This window comes from Mandrillus leucophaeus, unplaced genomic scaffold (genome assembly GCF_000951045.1).
Source record: "Mandrillus leucophaeus isolate KB7577 unplaced genomic scaffold, Mleu.le_1.0 Scaffold873, whole genome shotgun sequence".
Taxonomy (NCBI): Eukaryota; Metazoa; Chordata; class Mammalia; order Primates; family Cercopithecidae; genus Mandrillus; species Mandrillus leucophaeus.
In genome coordinates this window covers 513555-538172 of record NW_012109508.1, presented here as the reverse complement: position 1 = coordinate 538172, position 24618 = coordinate 513555, and the positions used below count along the sequence as shown (strand labels likewise).

The following is a 24618-nucleotide window of genomic DNA, read 5'->3' as shown; positions in this document are numbered from 1 at the left end:
TCATATGTGAACGCAGCAAGAGGCCCCTCACAAGAAGCTGGTGTCTTCATCTTAGACTTTTCAGCCTCCAGAACTGTGAGAAATTTCTGTTCTTTATAAATTACCTGGTCTCAGGTATTCTGTTACAGCAGCACATACAAATTAAGACATCATCCAAGATGCTTTACATATTCAATGCATAGCTTATACGTTTTTCTTTTTTTCTTTTTTCTTTTTTTCATTTGAGATGGAGTCTCACTCTATTGCCCAGGCTGGAGTGCAGTAGTGCGATCTCGGTTCACTGTAAGCTCTGCCTCCCAGGTTCACGCCATTCTCCTGCCTCAGCCTCGGGGGAGTAGCTGGGACTACAGGCGCCCGCCACCACACCTAGCTAATTTTTTTTTTTTTTTAGTGGAGACAGGGTTTCACCGTGTTAGCCAGGATGGTCTTGATCTCCTGACCTCGTGATCCGCCTGCCTCGGCCTCCCAAAGTGCTGGGATTACAGGCATGAGCCACCGCGCCCGGCCCACTTATATGTTTTTCAATTCAGAGTTTCCTTTCAGTCATCTTTCTACCTTCCTTAACAATCCTGTATCCACCCAACCTCATCCCCCAGTGCGGCACACATATATACACATGCTTGCTTATTCTATCTTCAAGGCCTCAAGCTATTTAATCCAAGGGGAAATCCCTCCTTGTATCAGTCAAAATCCTATCCACTCTTGAAAAACAAGATGAGTCCTACTTCTTCTGTAAAGATTTTACTAACTATGTGTTTCTCCAAGTGTGGTCCTCAGAGAGCCTTGCATTATTACCAAGATTAGTTCTTACAGATGAGAACCCTTGGTTACCATCTGAAACATGGTTCTTGTTTTAAATGTGTATTCTTGGTTCTTATCCCAGAACTTGTGAGCTGTAACTACTGGAAGTGTAGTACAGGAATCTGCATTTTAATAGGGTGTTTATAATGCACAGTGCAATTTGAAGGCCACTCTTAACTTAGGGCACAACCCTCTCTTTCATCAGAGTCCATTTTTCTCTTCAGTTGAGACCAATAGAACAGGTATTTCTGAGTATTCTGCAGCGACTTCTTGGCTCTGGGTCACTTTTATTTATTTTTATTTTTGCAGTTTTTAATGAAAGGTGTATATAGGGATACTTTCCCCCTGCATCTTCTCAAATATTTCTTCCTCTTATCTACTATTTTTCTTTCCTACTAGGTGAGATTTGACTTTCTGCTCAAGAATCTTTTTCTGTTCTTTTCCAATTTTAGCCTAGTGATAGCTGCCTTGCTGGGGTCAATGCCCACATGGATAGTTGTGCCATTAGCCTTTTCCCACTGCACCCTGTCAGTATATGCCTTTTTTTTCTGAAATAGTCTCGCTGTGGTGCCAGGCTGGAGTGCAGTGGCGTGATCTCGGCTCACTGCAACCTCCACCTCCTGGATTCAAGTGATTCCCCTGCCTCAGCCTCCCTAGTAGCTGGGACTACAGATGCACACCACAACGCCCAGCTAATTTTTGTATTTTTAGTAGAGACGGAGTTTCACCATGTTGGCCAGGATAGTCTCCATCTCCTGACCTTGTGATTCGCCTGCCTTGGCCTCCCAAAGTGCTGGGATTACAGGTGTGAGCCACCACACCCAGCCAGATGCCATATTTCTTCTGATAATCCTGGATTACTTTGCCAGTTTGCTGACCTTTGTAGTGTCCTTACACAATCTGAACTTTATCATCCTTTTTGGGGGCCGTGGATCAAGCATTGTACTTTTGTCTCAGCTGTTTGGAAAGAGGGGAAGACATAATCTTCTTGTGAATTTGGGAAGGTGCATTTGAAATGCTTTTTTATGGTTCTTGCTTTGGTCAGAAGTCACAAAAGAATTGAACTTCATTTTGACACTGCTGCTTAGACAATGGTTGCAAAAGGGAAAAGGGACCTGGGTCACCTTTAGAACTCTCCCAGGGAAGACCGTGTTCCCTTTCATTGCTATAACTAGTTCAGGAGGTGCACTTAGAACACATGAGGGCACAGGTATCAAAGACAAACTTTTAAATTTATCCTTATTGCTATTGACTTGCACCCATTCTGTGAAACTAGGCTTCAGGAGCCAAAGGCAGCTTGCTGAGTAGGACTGGGGCTGGTGGTGTGAGGTGAGGATTAGGGGCACAGTGTCCTACTTGGCAGGGGTGAGTATGTTTGTCAGCCCCTAGGAACCTGCAGAGAGAGGGCTGAAAGTGAACCCTACCTGTTGTTTTCAGTCTTCCCAAGTCTACCTCTGTTGACTGGACAAAGAGCAGCTCGTGTAAATGCCCAGGAACATCAGCAAAACACAAGGGGAAAAAATGAGATTTGGGGCTGCCCTTTCACCCTTCATGCAATGCATATTTGAGAGGAACCTGGTGCTAAATCATTAGATGACCTGCTTCTGGGTTAGGGTTTTGTATGTAGCAGAGCAGCTCCCTCCCTGCAGTCTATGGAAAGTCAGCCCTGGACACAAGTTTTGTATTTTTAAATATTAAAAAAAAAAAAAGATAAAACCAGGGGAAAAACCCCACCAGTTCTGTCTAGCTAGGGTCTGGACTTGCCTTCTTAGTTTGGGGCCTCACTGCATTTAGCAATTGCAATCTTTTTATGTGTGTTATGTGACCAGTTAGTATCACCAGATTCATCTTAGATTGAAAAAAAAAAAAATCCCCAGATGGAAGTAATTGCATTCATAAGCCCTTGTATTTACAGAATGGCTTTTCCAGAATGCTCAATGCACAGCATTCTATGGCATAACCTACTTTGTTCCTGGACTATCTCCATGTGTTTGATAAGGGGCAGCTTCTATAATTATTATTGTTATTCAACAATTGGAGGATGGAGAAGCTTTGTGGGTTGGAAAGGTCACATGGCATTAGTGGCAGGTAGAACCAGAAATAGGATACTCACCTTTCATTCCTGTCTCTATCTTGAGTTCCAAACTGAGCTCTGAAGGCTAATGTTGAGAGGGCTGAATGAGAACCACTTGTGGTACAGATTAAAATTAGAGATCCCTGGACCCCACTTCTCTAGAGATTCCCCACTCAGTAGGTCTTGGGTGGGGTCCAGGAATCTGTATTCTTTACAAGCATTTCCAATAATTCTGATTCACAGCCAGATTTAGGAACCAATGCTATAAACCATATGACAACTGCACTGCCCACCTTATCCCCTCCCAGGAATGTTTTTGACTGAAGCATGCCTTTTTAATGTCTGTCTTCTTGCTACCCACCCTCTAACTCCCCCAGGCCTCCCAGTTCAGGCCAAGAAACATGCTGTGTCAGCCAAGAATACACTGTTGACCTGGAAGGCAAATACGACCTCAGATAAGGAGAAAGAGGAAATCCTGGAAGCTCTGGTCATGCTGTACTACACTCTGGGGGTGGCCTGGCTCTTGCAGAACCGATATCCTTCCCTTCCCAGCTGTGTTTAGTGTTCAGGGCCACAGGCCACACATGCCAGATGGGTCATCTCATACAGGAGGGTGGGAAATGGAACCAAGGCCTTGTAGATCTGTTCCAACATCGAGGCCCTCCACAAGCCTCTCCTGTCCATCTAGAAGGGTGTGTATTCTCTTCCTGTGTCTATTCATATAGGCTCTGAGTTGAGCCATGGAAGAGATGACATATCACCTAGCCAGTCGAAGGTTTTCTGAGTCTGTTCCACTCTTCATTGAGCACCCAAGAAAATCAGTATTAGCAATGAGGTTGCGGGTGGTGGCAGTGGTGGTGTAGGGATGGAGAGAATGGGCAATAATTTAAAGCACAATTTGGCAAACTAGGCTGCACATTGTAATCCCCTGGGGAGCTTTAAGAATTTCTGCTCTCTGTTCCTACCCCAAAGATTTTGACTGAGAGGCTCTGAGGTACATCTGTTCATTGAAATTTTTAAAAGCCCTCCAGAGATTGTAATTTGCAGCCCAAAACCACTGATTTAACTGATTCTCGATCATTTTAGTTTTTTGAAATGCTCTTGCGGATACTGCCCATGAGGCTGGAGGCCAAGCAAAATAGACAAAACAAGTAGTTCTGCAAACCCCCAGAGGGGGACTGTTATATGTGCCTTTCCTCAGAACTGGAGATTTTGACAGCCTTTTGTACCATCTCCACTGGAAAGATGTTAAGGGCATTTGATGTTCACAAATCATCATGAGCACTCCTTGAGCCCATGTGTCCCCAGTCTCCTCTCCACACATCCCCCTCTCTACTTTTTTGGTCCTAATGTTCAACTTGCAAAATCTGATATGTGGCCTTCCTCTGTTATACCCTTAGCAGGGGGCTATTGAAAATGTGGGAAATAGGAGCATGTTTGGGAATTAAAGGGATTTTTTTGCTTTTCTGCTGTTTGCCTCTGGCCCAAAACCTGCTTTGCTTGGACTTTCTAAATGACCCAGAAAGTTCCTTTCAGAGTAATTAGCCTCTTTTACCATTCACAGGAACAGGCTTGGGAAAAATGAATAACTATTGTCACGCAGTAGATGCCTCTCAAGGAAATCGAGTGTAATTTACAGTTTCCGTTCACTCCTGCAAACCCTTCCTACTCTAGTCTTGGATTCCGGCAACCACCACAGGAAACCCAAGCCCCTGTTCCTCCTCTAAAGAATTCTTCCTTCTTGACAACATAATACATGGAAAATAGAGAACATAGTTAAGTAACCATTTTTAATATTACTTCATTTTTCCAAGAGCCCCTTTTGTTTCCTTATCACCTGCTGTCCCTGTGCAGTGGATGTTAGTTTGAGTACTTGGCATTTTCCTTGACTGTTTCACTGGCAGAGAAGCCTATTTCAACCTGCAGAAGGCAGAGAGAAACATGAAGGAGCTGAAAGAATTATACGAAGGAGGCGTTTGTGAATTACAAGTCTCTGAGAAAGACCTAACACTTGCTTTGGGCAGGTAAGATCTGGGCTTGGAGAAGCTGAGGATTTTATGAATGAGGCCTGGAATTACATGATATTAGGGAGAAAAATATTTAGAGCAAAAAACCCCAGAAACTCAAATGATAATAAAACAGGCTCATATTTACCAAACGCATACACTGTGCCTTTTGTGTACTGCCCCATGTAATCCTCACAACAGCTATTGAGGTAGTTGGTATGACTATTATTTTATTAAAGGGGGGCAGTCAAGGAGACTGAAGCCGAGGTTAAACAAATTGTCCAAGATAACATAGCTTGTAAATGTTGGATCTGTGATCTGAACTCACTAACTCTTAGTCTTCCTTACACTTGCCTCTCACGCTCACTCTAATATATTTTTTTCTGAATTGCCACCTATTTTTGTCATTACATGTGACATTTTAGATGAAGAAACACTTAATGGAGACAGTTAACTGGAAGCTGTGAAAGCCATGCACAGCATGTGCATTTTTAAGGAAAGTGCTGTTCCATATGAAAACAAAGTTCATGGAATTTGTTTAAGACAGAACAAGATTTAACTGTCTTGCTGTTGAGTTAGGGATCCTCCGAGAATCAGAATATTTAGAAACGAATGTGGGCCCATCAGATTGTTAGAAGAAAAAGAATAAAGAGTTTACTGTTCCCTAGATTTTTCAAATATCTTTACATCCTTGAAAGCAATCTGTTTCCAGAACTGTAAGCACTTGGCACAGTAGGGTATATGACTGAATGGTAAGTAAATGAAATACATGCGTCATGTCTGCCTCCTCTAAACAACCATGAATCTAGAAGTCAAATGGGAAATGGGGAGATGTTGGAATGTCCAGAACTAAATCAAACTATTGACTTAAGTCCATAGGGCAATAAATTACATTCTGGCGAATGTCTACTCCTGTCACATAGGGCCTAAAGTTTTCTGCCTTATGTGAAAGATAGCCTTATTCCTTTTTCAGAAAAACTCTGGTGCTCATTTTGTTCATCTATTCTCCAGTATTTATTGAATACCTTTTTTATGCATGTCCTGTTCTAAGTGTTAGAGTGCCTACTAAGTATAACTACATACTGGACACTGTTCTAAGTGCTTTACATAATTTATTTCACTTAGTCCTCATGACAGCCAATGAGGGTAGGTATTTCTATCATTTTCATTTAGATAGCTTTTCACTCTGTCACTCAGGCTGGAGTGCAGGGTGCAATCAGAACTCACTGAAACCTCGAACTCCCGGGCTCAGGCTCCTCCATAGCTGAGGCCACAGGCAAGACACCACCACACCTGGCTTACACATATATTTTTAATTCAACTTAGGAATACAAATATTGGAGTGAGGAGGAAGGAATATTGATTGTGTATCTACTACGTGTTAGGTGATTTTACACTGAATATTATTCTTCACAACACACTTGCAGTATAAACTCAATTGTTTTATTTAGAAGGAAATGTTGGCTTGTAGAGTTTGATAAAGCTAATAACTACCAGAAGCAGCTTTGAACTACCCATGCTCTCATTTTGTCTTGCTGTCTCTGGAAAAATAAACCTCAATGAGATACTGTTTTATCCTCATTTAAAAAAATTATATTCCCAACTTTGTGGTGGAAAATTTTGAAAATACAGATAGGTATAAAGAACAAATAAGCCAACTGTGATACCACCACACAGACATAACTGCTATGAACATTTTGGACAGATATATGTGGATATCGATAACTATACCTCTATGTGGATCACATTTTAAGTGCAGTTTTATATATTTTTTCTTTTAGCACAATTTTAGTATCTCCCCATATCTGTCTAAAAAGAAAACATGACTTTTAATGTCTCTGAGGTATTTTATTTATGATATGCTATAATTTATTTAATCACTCTCTTTGGAGAATATTTACATTTTTTTTTCTATCCTCTCTCATTTTTAACTGAGGAGGAATTGGCCAAATTACATGGAACAAAACAAAGCAAAAACTTTCTTTGGCCTGAAAGAGAGAGAACCAGAGGTAATAAAATTTTATTTTGATTTTAGAAAGTCTATGTTTATGGGTAAATTATCCCATCTTGTGAATTCCTGGAAGCCATTTTTTCCATTTGCCTTTTTAAAAAATTAGACAACAGCACGACATAGTAATGAGTTTAATGAGTAGTCAGTGAAATCTGATGGATAAAATGCGGGATAATTGGAGTTTATTTACAGCAAGGCTGGATTTTTGAGCCAGCTACCAAGATGATGGGCCTACGAAGGCCAAATTCTCTAATTCTTGGAATCAGTTCCTTTTGTGTCTGCAAAGTAAGTGGCCTCTCTGTGACTTTCTACTTTCATCCCTTTTCTTGCAGAGCCTCCTTGGCCATCCACAGATTGAACCTAGCACTGACATACTTTGAAAAGGCAATTGACGATGTTATTGCTGCCAAGGGTGACAGGACGTCAGATCTGATCAGCCTGTATGAGGAAACTGCTCAGATCGAGCAGCTAAGGAGGAACCACAACCAGGCCATCCAGTACTTGCAGCAGGTCAGTGGGTTGGCCAGAGCCCAGGCTGGGTTGCCTTGTTTGGCCCCAGGCCTGGTTCTCAGGGCCGGGGAAGCATGGGCTTCTCAGAAGAACAAGGGCTGGAATTGATTCTGTTTTAACCCTGACTTGCCTCCAGATCCACCTAAGAGCCCTTGATCAAACCTTAAATGACCAGGCCAGAGAACACTGACTCAGGTGGGTGAATGTACTGTGTCACTGGCTGTGCAGACAGCACTTCCCCTTCCCAGGCACCCACTCCCATCTCTGTTGGTGCTGGGAAAAAGAAGCAAAATGTGAGTCTACTCCAAGGAAAAAAGATACGGGGACAACCGAACTTACATCTTCAGCAATAACAAAGGGCCTTTTTAAAAGAAAAATCATGATATTTTAGGGTAATGCTGTCATTTGTACTTTAAACTAGTCTAGCTGATTATATTTCCAAACCTAAGGTTAAACTAACAAAAGGGCGTTTCACTTGGAGGTAACTAACTTGACAAATGCCCAGGGGAAAACAAAACAAAACGTAGGAAGGAATGTTGAGTCTATCATATGGTAACAGTTTAGGGTACTTTTATGTATCATGTAGTCGAAGCTGCTAAATTCACCTTTTCTCTCTCCAAAGGAGAATGCTGCCCATGGCTTCAAGCATCTCCCACAGCAACAAACAGATCAAAATACTGGATATCCTGTATCATAGAAAAGGTGCAATGCATTCTAACAGTATACATGAAAACAGATTCGGAAGAAAAGGCATTGCACACAATCTGACAATCTACGATTAGAAACATCACACAGTGGAGAGATGTCAGAGAACACTGCTGTGAAGGCAGGGAGTCCACTGCTTACAGAAAAAGCCAGTCTGGTTTTTGTGTTCAAGACTTTCTTAAAGCAGTGGTCAGATCAGAATGAATAAAACAATAAATATCAGTGTTTCCCAAAAGCACCGAAAGATGAGTTAAAATTTACGGAATGCTTTTTCGGAATGAATAAAACAATAAATATCAGTGTTTCCCAAAAGCACCAAAAGATAAGAGTTAAAATTTACGGAATGCTTTTTCTAAGTGCCCTAGAGGATATATTGATTCATTTAATCTGTACAGTAGCTCTATGAAGTAGGTACCATTATTATTTTATCTCATTTTAAGGATGAGAAAACTGAAGCACAAAGAGTTTTAGCTAACTCAGCTGACACTGTATAGCTAACAAATAGTAAAGCAGGGATTTGAACTCTAAATCTGACCATACAGCCTGTACTCATAACAACTCTGTTCTGTGTTTCAGCTCTAAAGTCTTCTCTGATAATCCCTCAGCTCTTTGAAACACCTCGCAGTATCTGGCCTGTGAAATATTAAGCACAGGTGGTTCTTTTGTGGCTGGTGGGTGTGGACTCAATGTTTTTCTCCTTCTCTTTTCCAAGTGTTACTCCTTCCATTTTAGCACAAATAATATAAAATCTAACACTTTTTTAGTGCTTACTATATGCTGGGTGGTGTTCTAACCACTTTACATATATTAACCATTAATTTATTTAATATTTACAACAAGTTTTTGTAACAAGTACTATTCCAGTTATCCCTGATTTACATTTATAAGACTGTCTTCGAGACTGGAGTTCAGTCCAGTGAGACTGAGCTAAGGTTATGACTTTATGTTTGCTATGAAATCTAATAAAAATTATACTAGCTAACATTTATGAGAACTTACAATGTGATGAGTACTATGCCCTGTGCTTTGCATATACCATCTCACTTAATCTTTCCCAAACCCTAAACAGTGGGAATTATATATTCCTTCAACGAATGAAGGTGACATTACTTGCACAAGACTCATAGCTAGGAAGTGGCAGAGCTGGGACTCAAACTCACCTCTCATCTAAATCCACAGTGAACACTGTCATTTGGGTGCTTACCTTGTCATGACTTTCTTTATTCCAGGCTCATTCTATCTGTGTTTCTTTGTTCACTGAAGTCAGCCCCAAAACTGCAGAAACGAGTGCGTTACTGGCCAAAGCTTATGCCATGTCTGGAGAGGCCCAGCACAGGGGTAGGTAAAAGAGGTAGCCTTGAAGTTATTTCCCAGTCGCATGAGGGAAGCACATTGGCAAATGGTCTATCTACGATTCTAATTAGCTATTTATTCCTGTAATGGAAAGATTAGGTGAGTCGCAGTCTCATACAAAAGCAATTACACATTAATTTAAACCTGATAATATACCTCCACATGTGTTGGAATGTCAGAAACAAATAAATCATCTGATTTCCACATTGTTGGAATGTCAGAAACAAATAAATCATCTGATTTCTATATTCTTTATTTATTTTGAATCTCAGCAAGATTCACCTTCTTAACTAGTAGATATCACACACACTGTGAAGGTGGCTGTGCAGTGTCGGTTGATGAGGAAATCCAGTGATAAATGGGTAAAGCATTGGTTCCCCATCTCCTCCTCCACTTTCAGTCTCCTTGACTCTTTTCCTCTGGTTTGCAAGAGAGAATGTTTGTTAGCAGCATTTTCTTGACCTATATTCAATAGTTAGATACTGGGAGTTACAGAGAAAGCCAACTGATTAATTTATGCTTCAACAATAGTTCTTTGTCTGGCAAGGTCATCTTTTTGAAAGTGGGTGGCTTTGGGAGAGACACAAATGAACCAGTGAGGGAGGACAATGTATCATTCTCTGCTGGCTTGATCAGATTAATGGACACTGATGGATTCAGTGGCCTGTCAGGAGGAATTTAGGCTTCATGAAGAATGTAATTTGATCATTTTAAAACTGTCTGTTTTCTTTGCTTATAAAAGTAACCTTTTTCTGTATGTTATTTTCCAGTTAGAGAGATGGACAGAATTACAGAGAAAGCTTTGCATCCTACTTTTTTCAATGCTTGTATTCCCCATGTCATTAAACATTTTTTCTTTTAATTATTCTTTTAATTATTTTTTAAGCATAAATATCCATTGAAGACTTCCTGATTCTTTGTTTTTCAGCTAATCATCTTTCTCCTTTTAAGATTTCCTCCTCTATATTCACAGTATATATTCTCCATATATACTTGAGCTTTTTAAAAGTAGTCTTTGTGGTTATAAGAAATTTAGTCTGTGAATATGTACAAATTTTAGCTTTTTTTTAAAGTGAGAAAAAACAAACGTTTATGTTTATACAGTTGAGAGATTTCAAGGCCACCTCATCCTTTTCTTATATACTAATTTTTAACTTTAAAAATATAGATTTTTATATGATATCATTCACTAAATTCCAGGTGGACTAACATTTCATGCATCAAAACTAAAAATGTAAATTAACGAGAAGAAAATATAGTACTGGAATACAAATACTAAAATTAAAAATTGGAGGAAAGAACTTTTCAAAGCACACAAAGACATACCATAAAAGAAGAGTTTGAAATTAGGATAGCTAAAATGGTTTTGGAAAAGCATACAGTTGGAGGAATCATAGTACCTGATTTTAAGATTTACCATAAAGCAATAATCAAGAGAATGTGGTATATTGGTGAAGGGACAGACACAGAGATCAGAGTCATTGGCACACAGTGGAGTACAGGTCTAAAGTTTCTGTCACAAAGTGCCATAAATAAAAGTAAAAACAATGTAGTCAAGATGAACAACCTGGATGGACCCGTAACTATTTCTTTTTAATAAATTTGTAGTTAATCTTTTAAGAAAGACATCTCCAGGCCCAGATGATTTCACTGGGGAATTCTATGTAACATCTAAAGAAGGAATAACACACAATTCTACATAATCTGTCTCAGAAAACAGAAGAGGAGAAAACACTTGCTAATTTTATGAGGCCAGCATTACCCTGATATCAAAACTGGGCAAAGACATTATAAGAAAAAAACAAGACAACTATAGATCAAGACCTTTCATGGTTGTAGATGAAAAAAGCAACAAAATATATAGCAATATATAAATAACATACCATGATCAAATTAGATCTGGTGTGTTTAGGGTGGTATGGTCACAGACCACTGTGATCAGTGAAGTTTTTTTTCTTGAGGATGTCACACTGGTTTAATATTCAAATTTCAGTCAGTGTACCTCTACCATATTAACAGTCCAGTCATGGAAAGAGCATGATTTTATCAGTTGTTGCAGAAAAAGCGTGTGACAATATTCAACATCTATTCATGATGAAAGGAACTTCCTTAATCTGACAAAAGGCATTTACAAAAAACCCTATAGTTAATTTCATGCTTAGTGGTGAAAGACTGAGTGCTTTACCCCTCAAGATCAAGAACAAGGCAAGGATGTTCACTCTCACTGCTCCTATTCAGCATAGTACTAGAAGTCCAGCAAATGCAAGAAGGCAAGAAAAATAAAATAGTCCCTATTTGCAGTAAAAATGATTGTCTCTGTAGAAAATGCCAAATAATCTACAAAAATCCTAGAACTAATATGTTTAAGTTTAGCAAGGTCACAGGATACCAGGTCAATGCACAAAACTTAATTGTATTTCTATATAGTAGCAATGAACAACTGGAAACAAAAATTAAAAAAAAAATCACAATAGCCCCATCCCTACAAATGAAATATTTAGGTATAAATCTATCAAAATATGTACAGTATTTATGTGTGAAAACTACAAAACTGATGAAAGAAATTAAAGATGACCTAAATAAATAGATATACTATGTATGAATTGGAAGACAATATAATAAAGATATCAGTCTTCCAAGATTGATCTGCAGATTTAACATAATTATAAATAAAATCCCAACAGAAGCATTTGTAAATATAGACAAGCTGACTCTAAAATTTGTGTGAAAAAGCAAAGAAATTAGTATAGCTAAAATGGTTTTGGAAAAGCATATAGTTGGAGGAATCATAGTACCTGATTTTAAGATTTACTATAAAGCAGTAATCAAGAGAATGTGGTATATTGGTGAAGGGACAGACACAGAGATCAGAGTCATTGGAACACAGTGGAGTACAGAAATAGACCCATATAATTATGGCCAATTAATTTTTGATAAATGTGCAAAAGTAATTCAATATGGAAAGGATAGTCTTTAAAACAAATAATACTGGAACAACTGGATACCACATGCCAAAAAAAAAAATTGGACTCTTGCTCATGCCATACACAAACATTAATAATGGATCATTGTCCTAAATGTAAGAGCTAAAATTTATATTTACATAGAAAAAAATAGGCGTTGAAAAAGTACCAAGGCCTGGATAAAAAATACAGAGGCCAAGGTGAGAAGATCACTTGAAGCCAGGAATTTTGAGGCTCCATCTCTACAAAAAAAAAGAAAAGAAAAGAAAAGAAAAGCTGGGTGTAGTAGCACGTGCCTATGGTCCTAGCTACTCAGGAGGTTGAAATGGGAGGATTGCTTGAGTTAAGGGTTCGAGTCTGCAGTGAACTATAAGCCTGCCACTGCACTCTAGCCTGGGCAACGCAGTAAGACCCTGCCTCTAAAAATAATAAATAAGGCCAAAATTCATGTGGAAAAAGTTTCAATCATACTAGTAATTAAAAAATAAAAGCAAAGTTACTGTTTTTGTCTACCAAACTGTCAAAATTTTTTAAAACGGTAACACCAGGATTGATGAGATTTGATAAAAACTCTGGAGAGCAATTTGGCAGGATGTCACACATCTTAAAATGGTATGTATCTTTAAAAATGCAAGATCAGAATTTCACCCATCCTATGTGAAAATTTTAAAAGTTTAAAAATATAAATTTGCAGTTGGCAAATTATGGGTAAATGGGTATGTGTATTCATAACTAGTAGGAGTGAGTGTCAATTGATATTAAATTTGGAGACTAATTTGATAATATCTAGTAAAATTTAAAGCAAACATGAATAAAGATGTTCACTGTGTCACTAGTTGTAACTGTAAAAAATAACCCAAATATTTATCGATAAGTAAAAGGAAAATTTGGTGTATTCACTACATGGAATTTTGTAGTTGTTAAAAGGACTGGACTTGGGCCGGGGCGCAGTGGCTCACGCCTGTAATCCCAGCACTTTGGGAGGCTGAGGCAGGTGTTTCACCTCAGATCAGGAGTTTGAGACCACACTGGCCAACATGGTGAAACCCCGTTTCTACTAAAAATACAAAAATTAGCCAGGCTTGGTGGCGTGCGCCTGTAATCCCAGCTACTCAGGAGGCTGAGACAGGAGATTTGCTTGAGCCCAGAAGGCTTCCGAAGTTGCAGTAAACCGAGATTGCGCCATTCCACTCCAGCCTGGGCCAGTCTCGGTCTCAAGAAAAAAAAAAAAAAGCCAGGCGCGGTGGCTCACACCTGTAATCCCAGCACTTTGGGAGGCCGAGGCGGGCGGATCACGTGGTCAGGAGATCGAGACCATCCTGGCTAACATGGTGAAACCCCCATCTCTACTGAAAAATACAAAAATAAAAAAAAAAAAATTAGCCGGGCGTGGTGGCGGGCGCCTGTAGTCTCAGCTACTCGGGAGGCTGAGGCAGGAGAATGGCGTGAACCTGGGAGGTGGAGCTTGCAGTGAGCTGAGATCTCACCACTGCACTCCAGCCTGGGCGACAGAGAGAGACTATGTCTCAAAAAAATTAAAAAAAAAAAGGACCGGACTATACCTGTAGCTATCAAGGTTAATTTTTAAAAAGTATTAAGGAAAAACAGTTGCATTTTTAGGACACACAAAATAATACTATTGTTTATAGTTACATTTAGGTAAACATTAAACTACAAAGTAAGATTTCATCAAAATGTAAACAGACACTAGACACTGACTTTGTGAAGAGGTCTGTAAATCATATCCACACATACAGTCACACAAACTGAATAAAATGAGCATAAACAACTATTTGATAGTGCTGGAAGTAGATAAAGAGAACAAATTGCAAAGCATTTATTTTTGAAAAAACTGCTGGAGCTTTGAGAAAAGAGAAAATCTGTGGCCGTCCTGCCTGGGGCTGCTTCCATCCACTGCCCCAGGTCGGTCCATGAGAACTGCAATGTTATCGCCATGGGCTGCACAGGAGAACCGGCAGCTTTGCTGGCATTGGAGGCAGACTTAATATAATGACAGGGATAAAAACCCTCAGGTTTATCAGATAAAGGGGGCAAACACTGGAGGAAATGAAAAGAGGAAAGTCTGCATGTTGACACTATCCTGAAGTTGCTGTCCTGGTTGGTGTGAGTGGCATCAGAAATTTTAATGGGGAGACCACAGAAGAGCTAAATGAGTTCTCCCCACATCCCTGGATACCCACGAAACTAAATATACATCTACAGGGGATACTTGGGAGCCTAACAAAGAGTAACAACCAAAGAAGACTTGAAATGTGCGAGAGCTTGGAATGCATTTTCGTCTACATACAGATCAATTGACAGGATGGGCGACTAATAGGCTGAAGGTATTTAAGCACAACCTCTGCCCAAATCAGTGGGTCAACACTAAGTTCACAGGAGTGAACCCCAGAAATCCAGATTAAAAATAATAAGCACTAAAATCTGAGCAAAAACTTCTGGTTTCTGTTCTGGTATATAAGGAGTTTGGAAGTCATCACTTCATCCAAACAACATGTAAAAAGCAAAATGAAAAATTAACTCCTCTTAGATCTGTCATAGAGAACTGAGGTCACATGGCAAACCAGTGCCCCACATATTGGAGAGACAGCAAAATAAAGAGAATCACAATGTACCAGAGTGGAAATCTATCTCCACAGGAACTGTACCATAACTTCCTTTAAAGAAATGCTAAAAGAAGTTCTTCAGAGCAAAGGAAAATGATACAGAAATCCATAGGCACATAAGGAAAGAAAGCGCACTAGAGAAGAAATGTGATAATAAAATAAAAACCTCATTTTTCCTATTCTTAATCTAACAAATAAGTTTGTTCAAAATCATAGCAACAGTGTATTCAATTATGAATTCTCATGTAAATGAATGACAACAGTGATTAGGAGCAGAAGGCAGGGATTAGGATTATTCTGTTATTATAAGGTACTGTATAGTGTTATTTGCAAGTGAACTTGGAATAGTCGTAAATGTGTATTGAAAACTCCAGGGCAACCACTAAAAAGAGTTTAAAAAAAAAAAGTGTAACTGATATGCTAAAAGGAGAAACTGGAATATATGAAATGCTCAATTTAACCACAAAAGGAGCTGGGTGCAGTGGCTTGTGCCTGTAACTCTAGCTACTTAGGAGGCAGAGGTGGGGGGATTGCTTGAGCCCAGGAGTTCGAGGCTGCTGTGAGTTATGATCATACCATTGCACTCCAGCTTAGGAGACAGAATGAAATCTTATCTCTAAAAAAATAAAAAATAAAAAAATAAATTTAGAAAGCAAAACCACAAAAGGCAGGAAAAGAGTAAAAGACAAAAACAAAGAAAAAGGACAACAAATAGAAAAAACAATATGGTAAGTGTTAATCCAACTATATTAACAATTATTTTAAACATCAGTGGTCTAAATAAACCAATTTAAAGAAAGATTTTCAGAGTGATCAAAAAACAAGGCCCAACTATATGCTGTCTACAATAAATCCACTCTAAATATAAAGACACACATAGATTAAAAGAAAATGGATGGAGACAGATACACTATACTAACATTAATCAAAAGAATGCAAGAGTAGTCATATTAGTTTCAGCCAGGACACACTTAGTGCAAGGAAAGTTATCAGGGATAAAGAAGGGCATTACATATGATAAAGGGGTCAGTTCTCCAAGAAGACATACAATCCTTAATGTGTACATGCCTAACAAGAGTTTCAAAATATTTGAGGAAAAAATGATGGAACTGTAAGAAGAAATAGATGAATTCACTATCATAGTTGTACTCTTCAACACCCCTTGTATTAGGGTTCTCTAGAGGGACAGAACTAATAGGATAGATATGTATATATAAAGGGGAGTTTATTAAGGAGTATTAAACTCACAGGATCACAAGGTCCCACAATAGGCCATCTGCAAGCTGAGGAGCAAGGAAGCCAGTCCAAGTCCCAAAGTCTGATGTTTGAGGGTAGGAAGCATCCAGCATGGGAGAAAAATGTAGGCTGGGAGGCTAAGCCAGTCTAATCTTTTCACATTCTCCTGCTTGCTTTTATCCTAGCCACAGTGGCAGCTGATTAGATTGTACCCACTCAGATTAAGGGTGGGTCTGCCTCTCCCAGCTCACTGACTCTAATGTTAATCTCCTTTGGCAACACCCTCACAGACACAACCAGGATCAATACTTTGCATCCTTCAGTCCAATCAAGACACTCAGTATTAGCCATCATACCCTTGTATCAGAAATGGACAAACACACAGGCAGAAAATCAGTAAGGACATAATCAAATTCAACGGCACCATCAATCAACTTAATACAATTAGCATCTATTGACTACTCTATCCAAACGATAGCAGAGTGCACATTCTTCCCAAGCTCACATGGAACAGTCACCATGATAGACCACATTCTGGGCCATGAAACACACCCTGACAAATTTAGAAGAATAGAAAATGTACAATGTCTGCTCTCAGACCACAGTGGAATTAAACTAGAAATCAGTAACAGAAAGATACCTGGAAAATCCCAAAATACTTGGAGATTAAACAACACATATCCCATATATGTGTGGGATAAAAAGAAATCTCAAGAGAAACTTTAAAATGTTTTGAATTAAGATTTTTTTTTGAAAATGAAAACAATGTAAAATTTGTGGGATGCAGCAAAAGTAGTGCTTAAAGGGATATTTGTAGCATTGAATTTGTATATTAGAAAGGAGATCTAAAATGAATAATCTAAGTTTCTGCCTCAGGAAGCTAGAAAAAGAAGAGCAAATTAATTCCAAAGTAAGAAAAAAGTAATAAAAATTACAGTAGAAATCAATGAAATTAAAAACAGGAAGTCAACGAAGAAAACAAAACTGAGAGTTGATTCTCTGAATAGATCAATGAAATTGATAAACCTCTAGCCAGGCTGAGGAAAACAGACAGGACACAAATTACTATTATGAGAAATGAAACAGGAAACATCATTACAGATCCAATGGACATTAATAGGACAATAAAAGAATATTATGAAAAACTCTAGGCTCAAAAATTCAATAACCTAGATGAAATAGGTCACTCTCTCATGAAAGATACAATCTGCCAAAACTCACATAAGAAAATCTAAGCCATTTGAACAGATCCATTTCTATTAAAGAAATTGAATCAATAATTAATAACCATCCCATGTGGGTTCACTAGTGAATTCTACCAAACATATAACAAATTCTTGACAATCTCTTCCAAAAGATAGAAGCAGAGTAACTATTTTTAAGTCAATCTATGAAGCCAACATTACCCTAATTCCAAAATTAGACAAAGATATTAAAAGAAAACTATAGATCAATGAGAACACATGAACACAGGGAGGGAAACATCACACATTGGGGCCTGTCAGGGGCTGGGGGAGGAATAGCATTAGGAGAAAAACCTAATGTAGATGACGGGTTGATGGGTGCAGCAAACCACCATGGCACGTGTATACCTAGTAACAAACCTGCACATTCTGCACATGTACCCCAGAACTTAAAGTATAATTTAAAAAAATTATCAAGATTAAAAAAAAAAAAAGAAAACTGCAGATCAATACATCTCATGAACATAGAGGCAAAAATCCTTAACAAAACATTAGCAAGTTGAATCCATCAATGCATAAAAAGAATTATACACTACAGCCAATTGGGCTTTATCCCAGGTATGCAAGGCCAGTCCAGCATTTGAAAATCAATCAATGCATCACACCAACAGGCTAAAGAAGAAAAACTGCATGATCATATCAATAGATGCAGAAAGAGCATTTGGAAGAATCCAACACTCATTTATGATAAAAACTCTCAGCAAACTAGGAATACAGGGGGATTTCCTCAGCCTGATAAGTCACATCTGCAAAAAAACCTGCAGCTAACACTAGTGTTCTTTTTTTTTTTTTTGAGACAGAGTTTCACTTTTGTCACTCAGGCTGAAGTGCAATGGTGTGATCTCAGCTCACTGCAACTTCTGTCTTCTGGGTTCAAGTGATTCTCCTGCCTCAGCTTCCTGAGTAGCTGGGATTACAGGCACCCCCCACCATGCCTGGCTAATTTTTGTATTTTTAGTAGAGACGGGGTTTCGCCATGTTGGCCAGGCTGGTCTCAAACTCCTGACTTCAGGTGATCCACCCACCTCGGCCTCCCAAAGTGCTGGGATTACAGATGTGATCCACTGTGCCTGGTCAACACCATTATTCTTAATGGTGAAAAACTAGAAGCTTTTCTATTAAGACTAGGAACAAGGCAGTTTCGTCTCTCACCACTCCTTTTCAGCATCATAATGGAAGACCTAGCTAATGGAATAAGAGAAGAAAACAAAATAAAAACTATACTATAATATTTGTGAAGGAAGAAATATAACTTTTTATTTGCAGATGAGATTGATTAGAAAATTTGAAAGAATCAACAAAAAATCTGGAATTAATAAGTGATTATAGAAAAGATTCAGGATACTAGTTTAATATGCAGAAGTCAATACTTTCCTATATACCAACAATGAATAAGTAAAATTTAAAATTTAAAACAATACCATTGACATTAGCACTCCAAGAAATGAAATAATTAGGTATAAATCTAGCAATATATTTGTGAAATATATGTGAGGAAAACAACAAAACTCTGATGCAAGAAATCAAAGAACTAGCCAGGTATTGTGGTGTGTTCCTGTAGTCCTAGCTACTTGGGAGACTGAGGTAGGAGAATTGCTTGAGATCAGGAGCTTGAGACCAGCCTGGGCAACACAGTGAGCCCCATCTCAAAAAGAAAAAAACAGAAATCAAAGAACTAAAGTAAACTGAGATATCTTTATTTAATGTCTATTCCATGTTCATAGATAAGAAGACTCAGTAGTCAAGATGTCAGTTCTTCCAACTTTATTTATCGATTCAACTCAATTCCAATAATCATCTCAGCAAGTTATTTTTTGGATATTAGCAAATTGATTCTGAAGTTTACATGGAGAGGCCAGAATAACCAACAACATTGAAGAACAAAGTTGGAGGACTGACACTATCCAACTTCAAGACTTACTAAAAAAAAACACAGAATCAAGACAGTATAGATGAGAAATCATCTTACCCTAGTCACAGTGGCTATTATGAAAAAGACAAAACAACAAAAAACAGATGTTGGTGAGGGTGCAGAGAAAAGGGAACTCTCATACACTGTTGGTGGGAATGTAAATTAGTACAACCTCTATGGAAAACAATATGGAGATTTCTCAAAGAACTAAAAATAGAACAACCATTTGATCCAGGAATCCCACTATTAGGCATCTACCCAAAAGAAAAGAAAGGTATGTATCAAAAAGATTCCTGCACTTGTATGTTTATCGCAGCACTATTCACAATAGCAAAGATAACAGAATAAATCTTAAGTATTCATCAGTGGATGACTGGATAAAGAAAATGTGGTATAAATACACAATAGAATACTATTCAGTCATAAAAGAATGAAATTATGTCTTTCGCAGCAAAATGGATGGAACTGAAAGTCATTATCTTAAGTGAAACAAGCCAGACACAGAGAGTCAAGTATCAAGGTTCTCACTCATAAATGGGTGCTAAAAAATGTGTGCACATGGGCTTAGTGCAGTGATAGATAATGGAGACTCATAAGAGTGTGATGGGGGGGGTGGATGATGAGAAATTAATGAGTACAATGTACGTTATTTGGGTGATGGATACCCTAAAAGCTGTGACTACTATGCAATTTGTACATGTTACAGAATTGTACATGTGTTGTGTTTGGAAAGACACAGCATTAAAATTAAATTTTCAAGCCATAACAACTATATGTTTAAAATACTTATAAAATCACAACTTACTTCCTCCCAACCCCCCAAACAGGAACTTCAGTAAACATTACTCACTATCAGAGTTTTATTTAGCTAAAAATATAGTCTTGCAATATACCTGGGAGTTTAATACGGTAGTTATTTGTAACATTAGCATAATAGCCCTATTCAGACAGAAGCTTTCTTTTTTGCTACAAAAAATTCCATGAATTTTTAAGGAGAATAAAAACCAAAACATCATCTGATGCCATTAAATCACATTTTAGGGCCGGGCGCGGTGGCTCACGCCTGTGATCCCAGCCCTTTGGGAGGCCAAGGTGGGCGGATCATGAGGTCAAGAGATTGAGACTGTCCTGGCCAACATGGTGAAACCCTGTCTCTACTAAAAATACAAAAATTAGCTGGGCATGGTGGCATGCACCTGTAGTTCCAGCTACTCGGGAGGCTGAGACAGGAGAATCGCTTGAACCCAGGAGGCAGCGGTTGCATTGAGCCAGATTGCACCACTGCACTCTAGCCTGGCAACAGAGTGAGATTCCATCTCAAACAAACAAACAAACAAACAAACAAAAAACATCTTAGACTTTTAAAGAGTCCTTATGAGACCTGGCTTGAGAACAAGCATGGACTTTAAGCATGAAAATGTCAGTTGAGCCAAAGCTGGTATTAGACATATGTAAAGGTTAGCAGCTTGCCTTAAATAATTGTTTCCATTTTTCCAGATGCTGTTGAGACATATTTCATAAAAAGTATCAATGCATATCGAGCAACACTGGGCTCAGAGGATTTTGAAACAGTGAGCACCACTGAAGAATTTTGCAAATGGCTTGTCCAAAATGGAGAAAAACAGGTAAATATGATCAATGCATAAACAGAATTGCTAGTTTGTTTATTAGATCACAATAGCATTTTTCATCTTACAGTTTAGATACTGGAGATCAGATAGGTCCCAGATAAAACTAGGCAAGAAACACATTGTTTCATTATTTGTTAGCATTAACCAAATTTTTTTTTTTTTTTTTTTTTTTTTTTTTTTTTTTCTTTTGATGAAACTGAGCAACTCTGTCCAACAAGGTTTAGTTTGTACTTGGAAACCGCAAAGTAGGGTCAAAGTATTTTAGAGGGACTCGATATTGATGGCAAAAGAAAATTCGCAGCTACACGTTTGCTTCTAACGGTTCCCTCTCTGACAAACTTTTTTTTTTGAGATAGGGTCTCTCTCTGTCACCCAGGCTGTAGTGCACTGGGGCGATCTCGGCCCACTGCAACCTCCGCCTCTTGAGTTCAAGAGATTTGCCTGCCTCAGCCTTCCAAGTAGCTGGGATTACAGGCGTGCGCCACCATGTCCAGCTAATTTTTGTGTTCTTAGTAGAGATGGGGTTTCGCCATGTTGACCAGTCTGGTCTTGAACTCCTGACCTCAGGTGATCCACTCGCCTCGGCCTCCCACAGTGCTGGAATTACAGGAGTGAGCCACCATGTCCTGCCAGCATTGCCTTTCTTGTTTGAAATTTTACAGCTATACTTTGTTGTGTAATGTTATGGTTCCCTTTCTGTAAAATGTTATTTTTGGTGATCTAAATAAAGCCTGTTTTGTTTGGAGAAAAAAAAATAAAATAAAACTAGGAATAATACACAGGGCTTAGGTGGCTTGGAATATTAGTAAAAAAATATTTTTCTTGTATCTTGATACATGAGATCCTTCAGATCCAGGACACATGTAATCTCTGGCTTTGTATTTAATATTTTAAGTCAAAATTGGCTTCCATCTTTGGATCTAGCTACTAGTTCTTTTCTTTTGCGGTAGTGGTTTTCTCTTGATCTGATAGGTTTTTATTAGCAGCAATTTTGTTTTCACATTTTAAAAAGTTATAGAAAATAATTGTTATTGCTGACTTTTTTACTTAGAAGTCCCATGAGTCTAAGTTATCATTCAAAACCTTTTGACTTGAACTTTATATATTCAGTGCAGCATGAACACAGTGAAGACCTTTGTCTGTCATAAGATCCCACATGACTTTGATCTGACCAAGCCAACTTTATACTTCCTCAGGCGAGTGAGAAATATGGATAGATTTGACATGGTCTTATTGGCCATGTAAAAACCAGTATAAGAGTAGAGTTATAGGCACATAGTAAGTAAAAATTTATTCCAGGAATGAAAAAAAGTTTTTTATATCTTATCTAGACATTTTTATAAATGGTGACATTTTCGTTATTTCAATTTTAATTGCCATTTGTAAAGACAAAAACCTTATAATGATTTGCAACCTTTTTTTTCTGTGGCCATGGTATTTTCTGTTGGTTTAGAAGATTTTTTTTTTTTTTTTTTTTTTTGGAGACAGAGTCACTCTGTTGCCCAGGCTGGAGTGCAGTGGCACAATCCAGCTCACTGCAACCTCTGCCTCCCAAGTTCAAGTGATTTTTGTGCCTCAACCTCCCGGAATAGCTGGGATTACAGGCGCCCACCATCACACCCAGCTAATTTTTGTATTTTTTGTAGAAATGAGGTTTAATCCTGTTGGTCAGGCTGGTCTCGAACTCCTACCTCAAGTGACCCGCCTGCCTTGGCCTTCCAAAATGCTAAGATTACAGGCATGAGCCACCACACCTGGCCAGTTCAGAAGATTAATGTGAGATCCCAATGCCATGGGTTGATCTAATAATTAATTTTCTTTTCAAAGATGTGAAAATACTTTGCCAGAATTTAATAGCTTATCCCTGTTATAGTCTGGTGCAGTGAATACCATGACCTTGGTTGTGATAAACTACCAGTACCACCACCAGTACCAATGCCTGATAATCCTCTGCTTCTAACAAAGTACTTTCTAGTATACCAAGCTCCTGGACAAAGCTACCAAAGGACCTGAGTGCCAGGTGGCTCCAAATCTAAACCATAAGCAGGACTATGGACAGGTCAGCTTTACCATTAGGAAGCAAGTGCCATGAGGGCAGGAAGTTTTGTTTGTTTTGTTCACTGCAGTGTCCTCAATGCCTGAAACACTAACTGACACATAGAAGATGCCTGGTAACTTTTGAATGAAACTGCTGAATTTTATGACACATTTCCCATATTTAAAAGTAGCTCATTCCCCTGCCTCCAAGCTTCATGTGAGGCTCTAGGCCTGTCCTAGAGGACCATAACAGAAACTCACAAGACTTGGGAATCGTTCCCATGGAATACACAGACACATACATACACATGCACACACATATATATTTTGGTAAGTAGTTTAATCTGCCATGGATAAAAAATAAAACTCATTCATCTGGAACCACCTTCTTCCAGTAATTCATCAAAATGACAATCATGGCTGGGCATGGAGACTCACACCTGTACTCCCAGCACTTTGGGAGGCCAAGGCAGGAGGATTGCTTGAGCCTAGGGGTTTGAGACCAGCCTGGGCAACCAAGTGAGACCCTCATCTCTAAAAAAATTAAAGAATTAGCCAGGAGCAGTGGTGCATACCTGTGGTCCCAGCTACATGGGAGGCTGAGGCAGGAAGATCACTTGAGCCTGGAAGGTTGAGGCTGCAGTGAGCTGTGATCACACCACTGCACTCCAACTTGGGTGACAGGGACCCTGTCTCAAAAAACAAACAAACAAAGAAAACAAAAAACAAAACAGAGAATGAGCTTGTCATCAATGCCATAAAACACTATAAGAACACTACAGGTCCATATCCCTGAGGCACATAGATGCAAAAATCCTCAACAAAACACTAGCAAACCAAATTTAACAGCATATTAAAAGAGTCATATGCCATCACCAAGTGGGATTTATCCCTGGGATGTAAGAATGGTTTGGCATACGAAAATCAATCAATGAGATATACTGCCTTAACAGAATGAAGGATAAAAATCAGATGATACCCTGAGATCCAGAAAAAGCACTGGACAAAATTCAATACCTTTTCATGATAACAACAAAAAAACAAAACTGCCAACAAAGAAAGAATAGAAGGAAATTACCTCAAGATAATAAAGGCCATACATGTATGCAAAGCCTACAGCTAATACCATACTTAATGGTGAAAAACTGAAAGCTGTTCCTTTAAGATCAGGAACAAAAGAAGGATGCCCACTTTCACCACTTCTATTCAGCATAGTACTGGAGGTACTAGCCAGAGCAGTTAGGCAGGAAAGCTAAATAAAAAACATCCAAATATGAACAGAAGTAAAATTATTTCTGTTCGCAGAATGACATGATGTTATGTAGAAAACCCTAATGATCTCTCTCTCACACACACACACACACACACACACACACACAACCTGTTTGAACTAATAAATTCAACTAAATTATAGGAAACAAAATCAGCATACAAAAATCAGTTTCACGGCCGGGCACAGTGGCTCAAGCCTGTAATCCCAGCACTTTGGGAGGCTGAGACGGGTGGATCAC

General features: G+C 38.7%; 1 protein-coding gene across 1 annotated transcript in view; it reads left to right on the top strand.

The window, feature by feature from the left end:
• The window catches only part of TTC23L (tetratricopeptide repeat domain 23-like), a 78858-nt gene that overhangs the window by 34006 nt on the left and 20234 nt on the right, over positions 1-24618 (top strand). The window contains exons 5-9 of the mRNA XM_011969118.1: positions 3253-3409; positions 4774-4899; positions 7225-7402; positions 9337-9445; positions 20937-21064. Coding sequence (XP_011824508.1) covers positions 3253-3409; positions 4774-4899; positions 7225-7402; positions 9337-9445; positions 20937-21064 — 698 coding nt within the window. The remainder of the gene's footprint in view (positions 1-3252; positions 3410-4773; positions 4900-7224; positions 7403-9336; positions 9446-20936; positions 21065-24618) is intronic.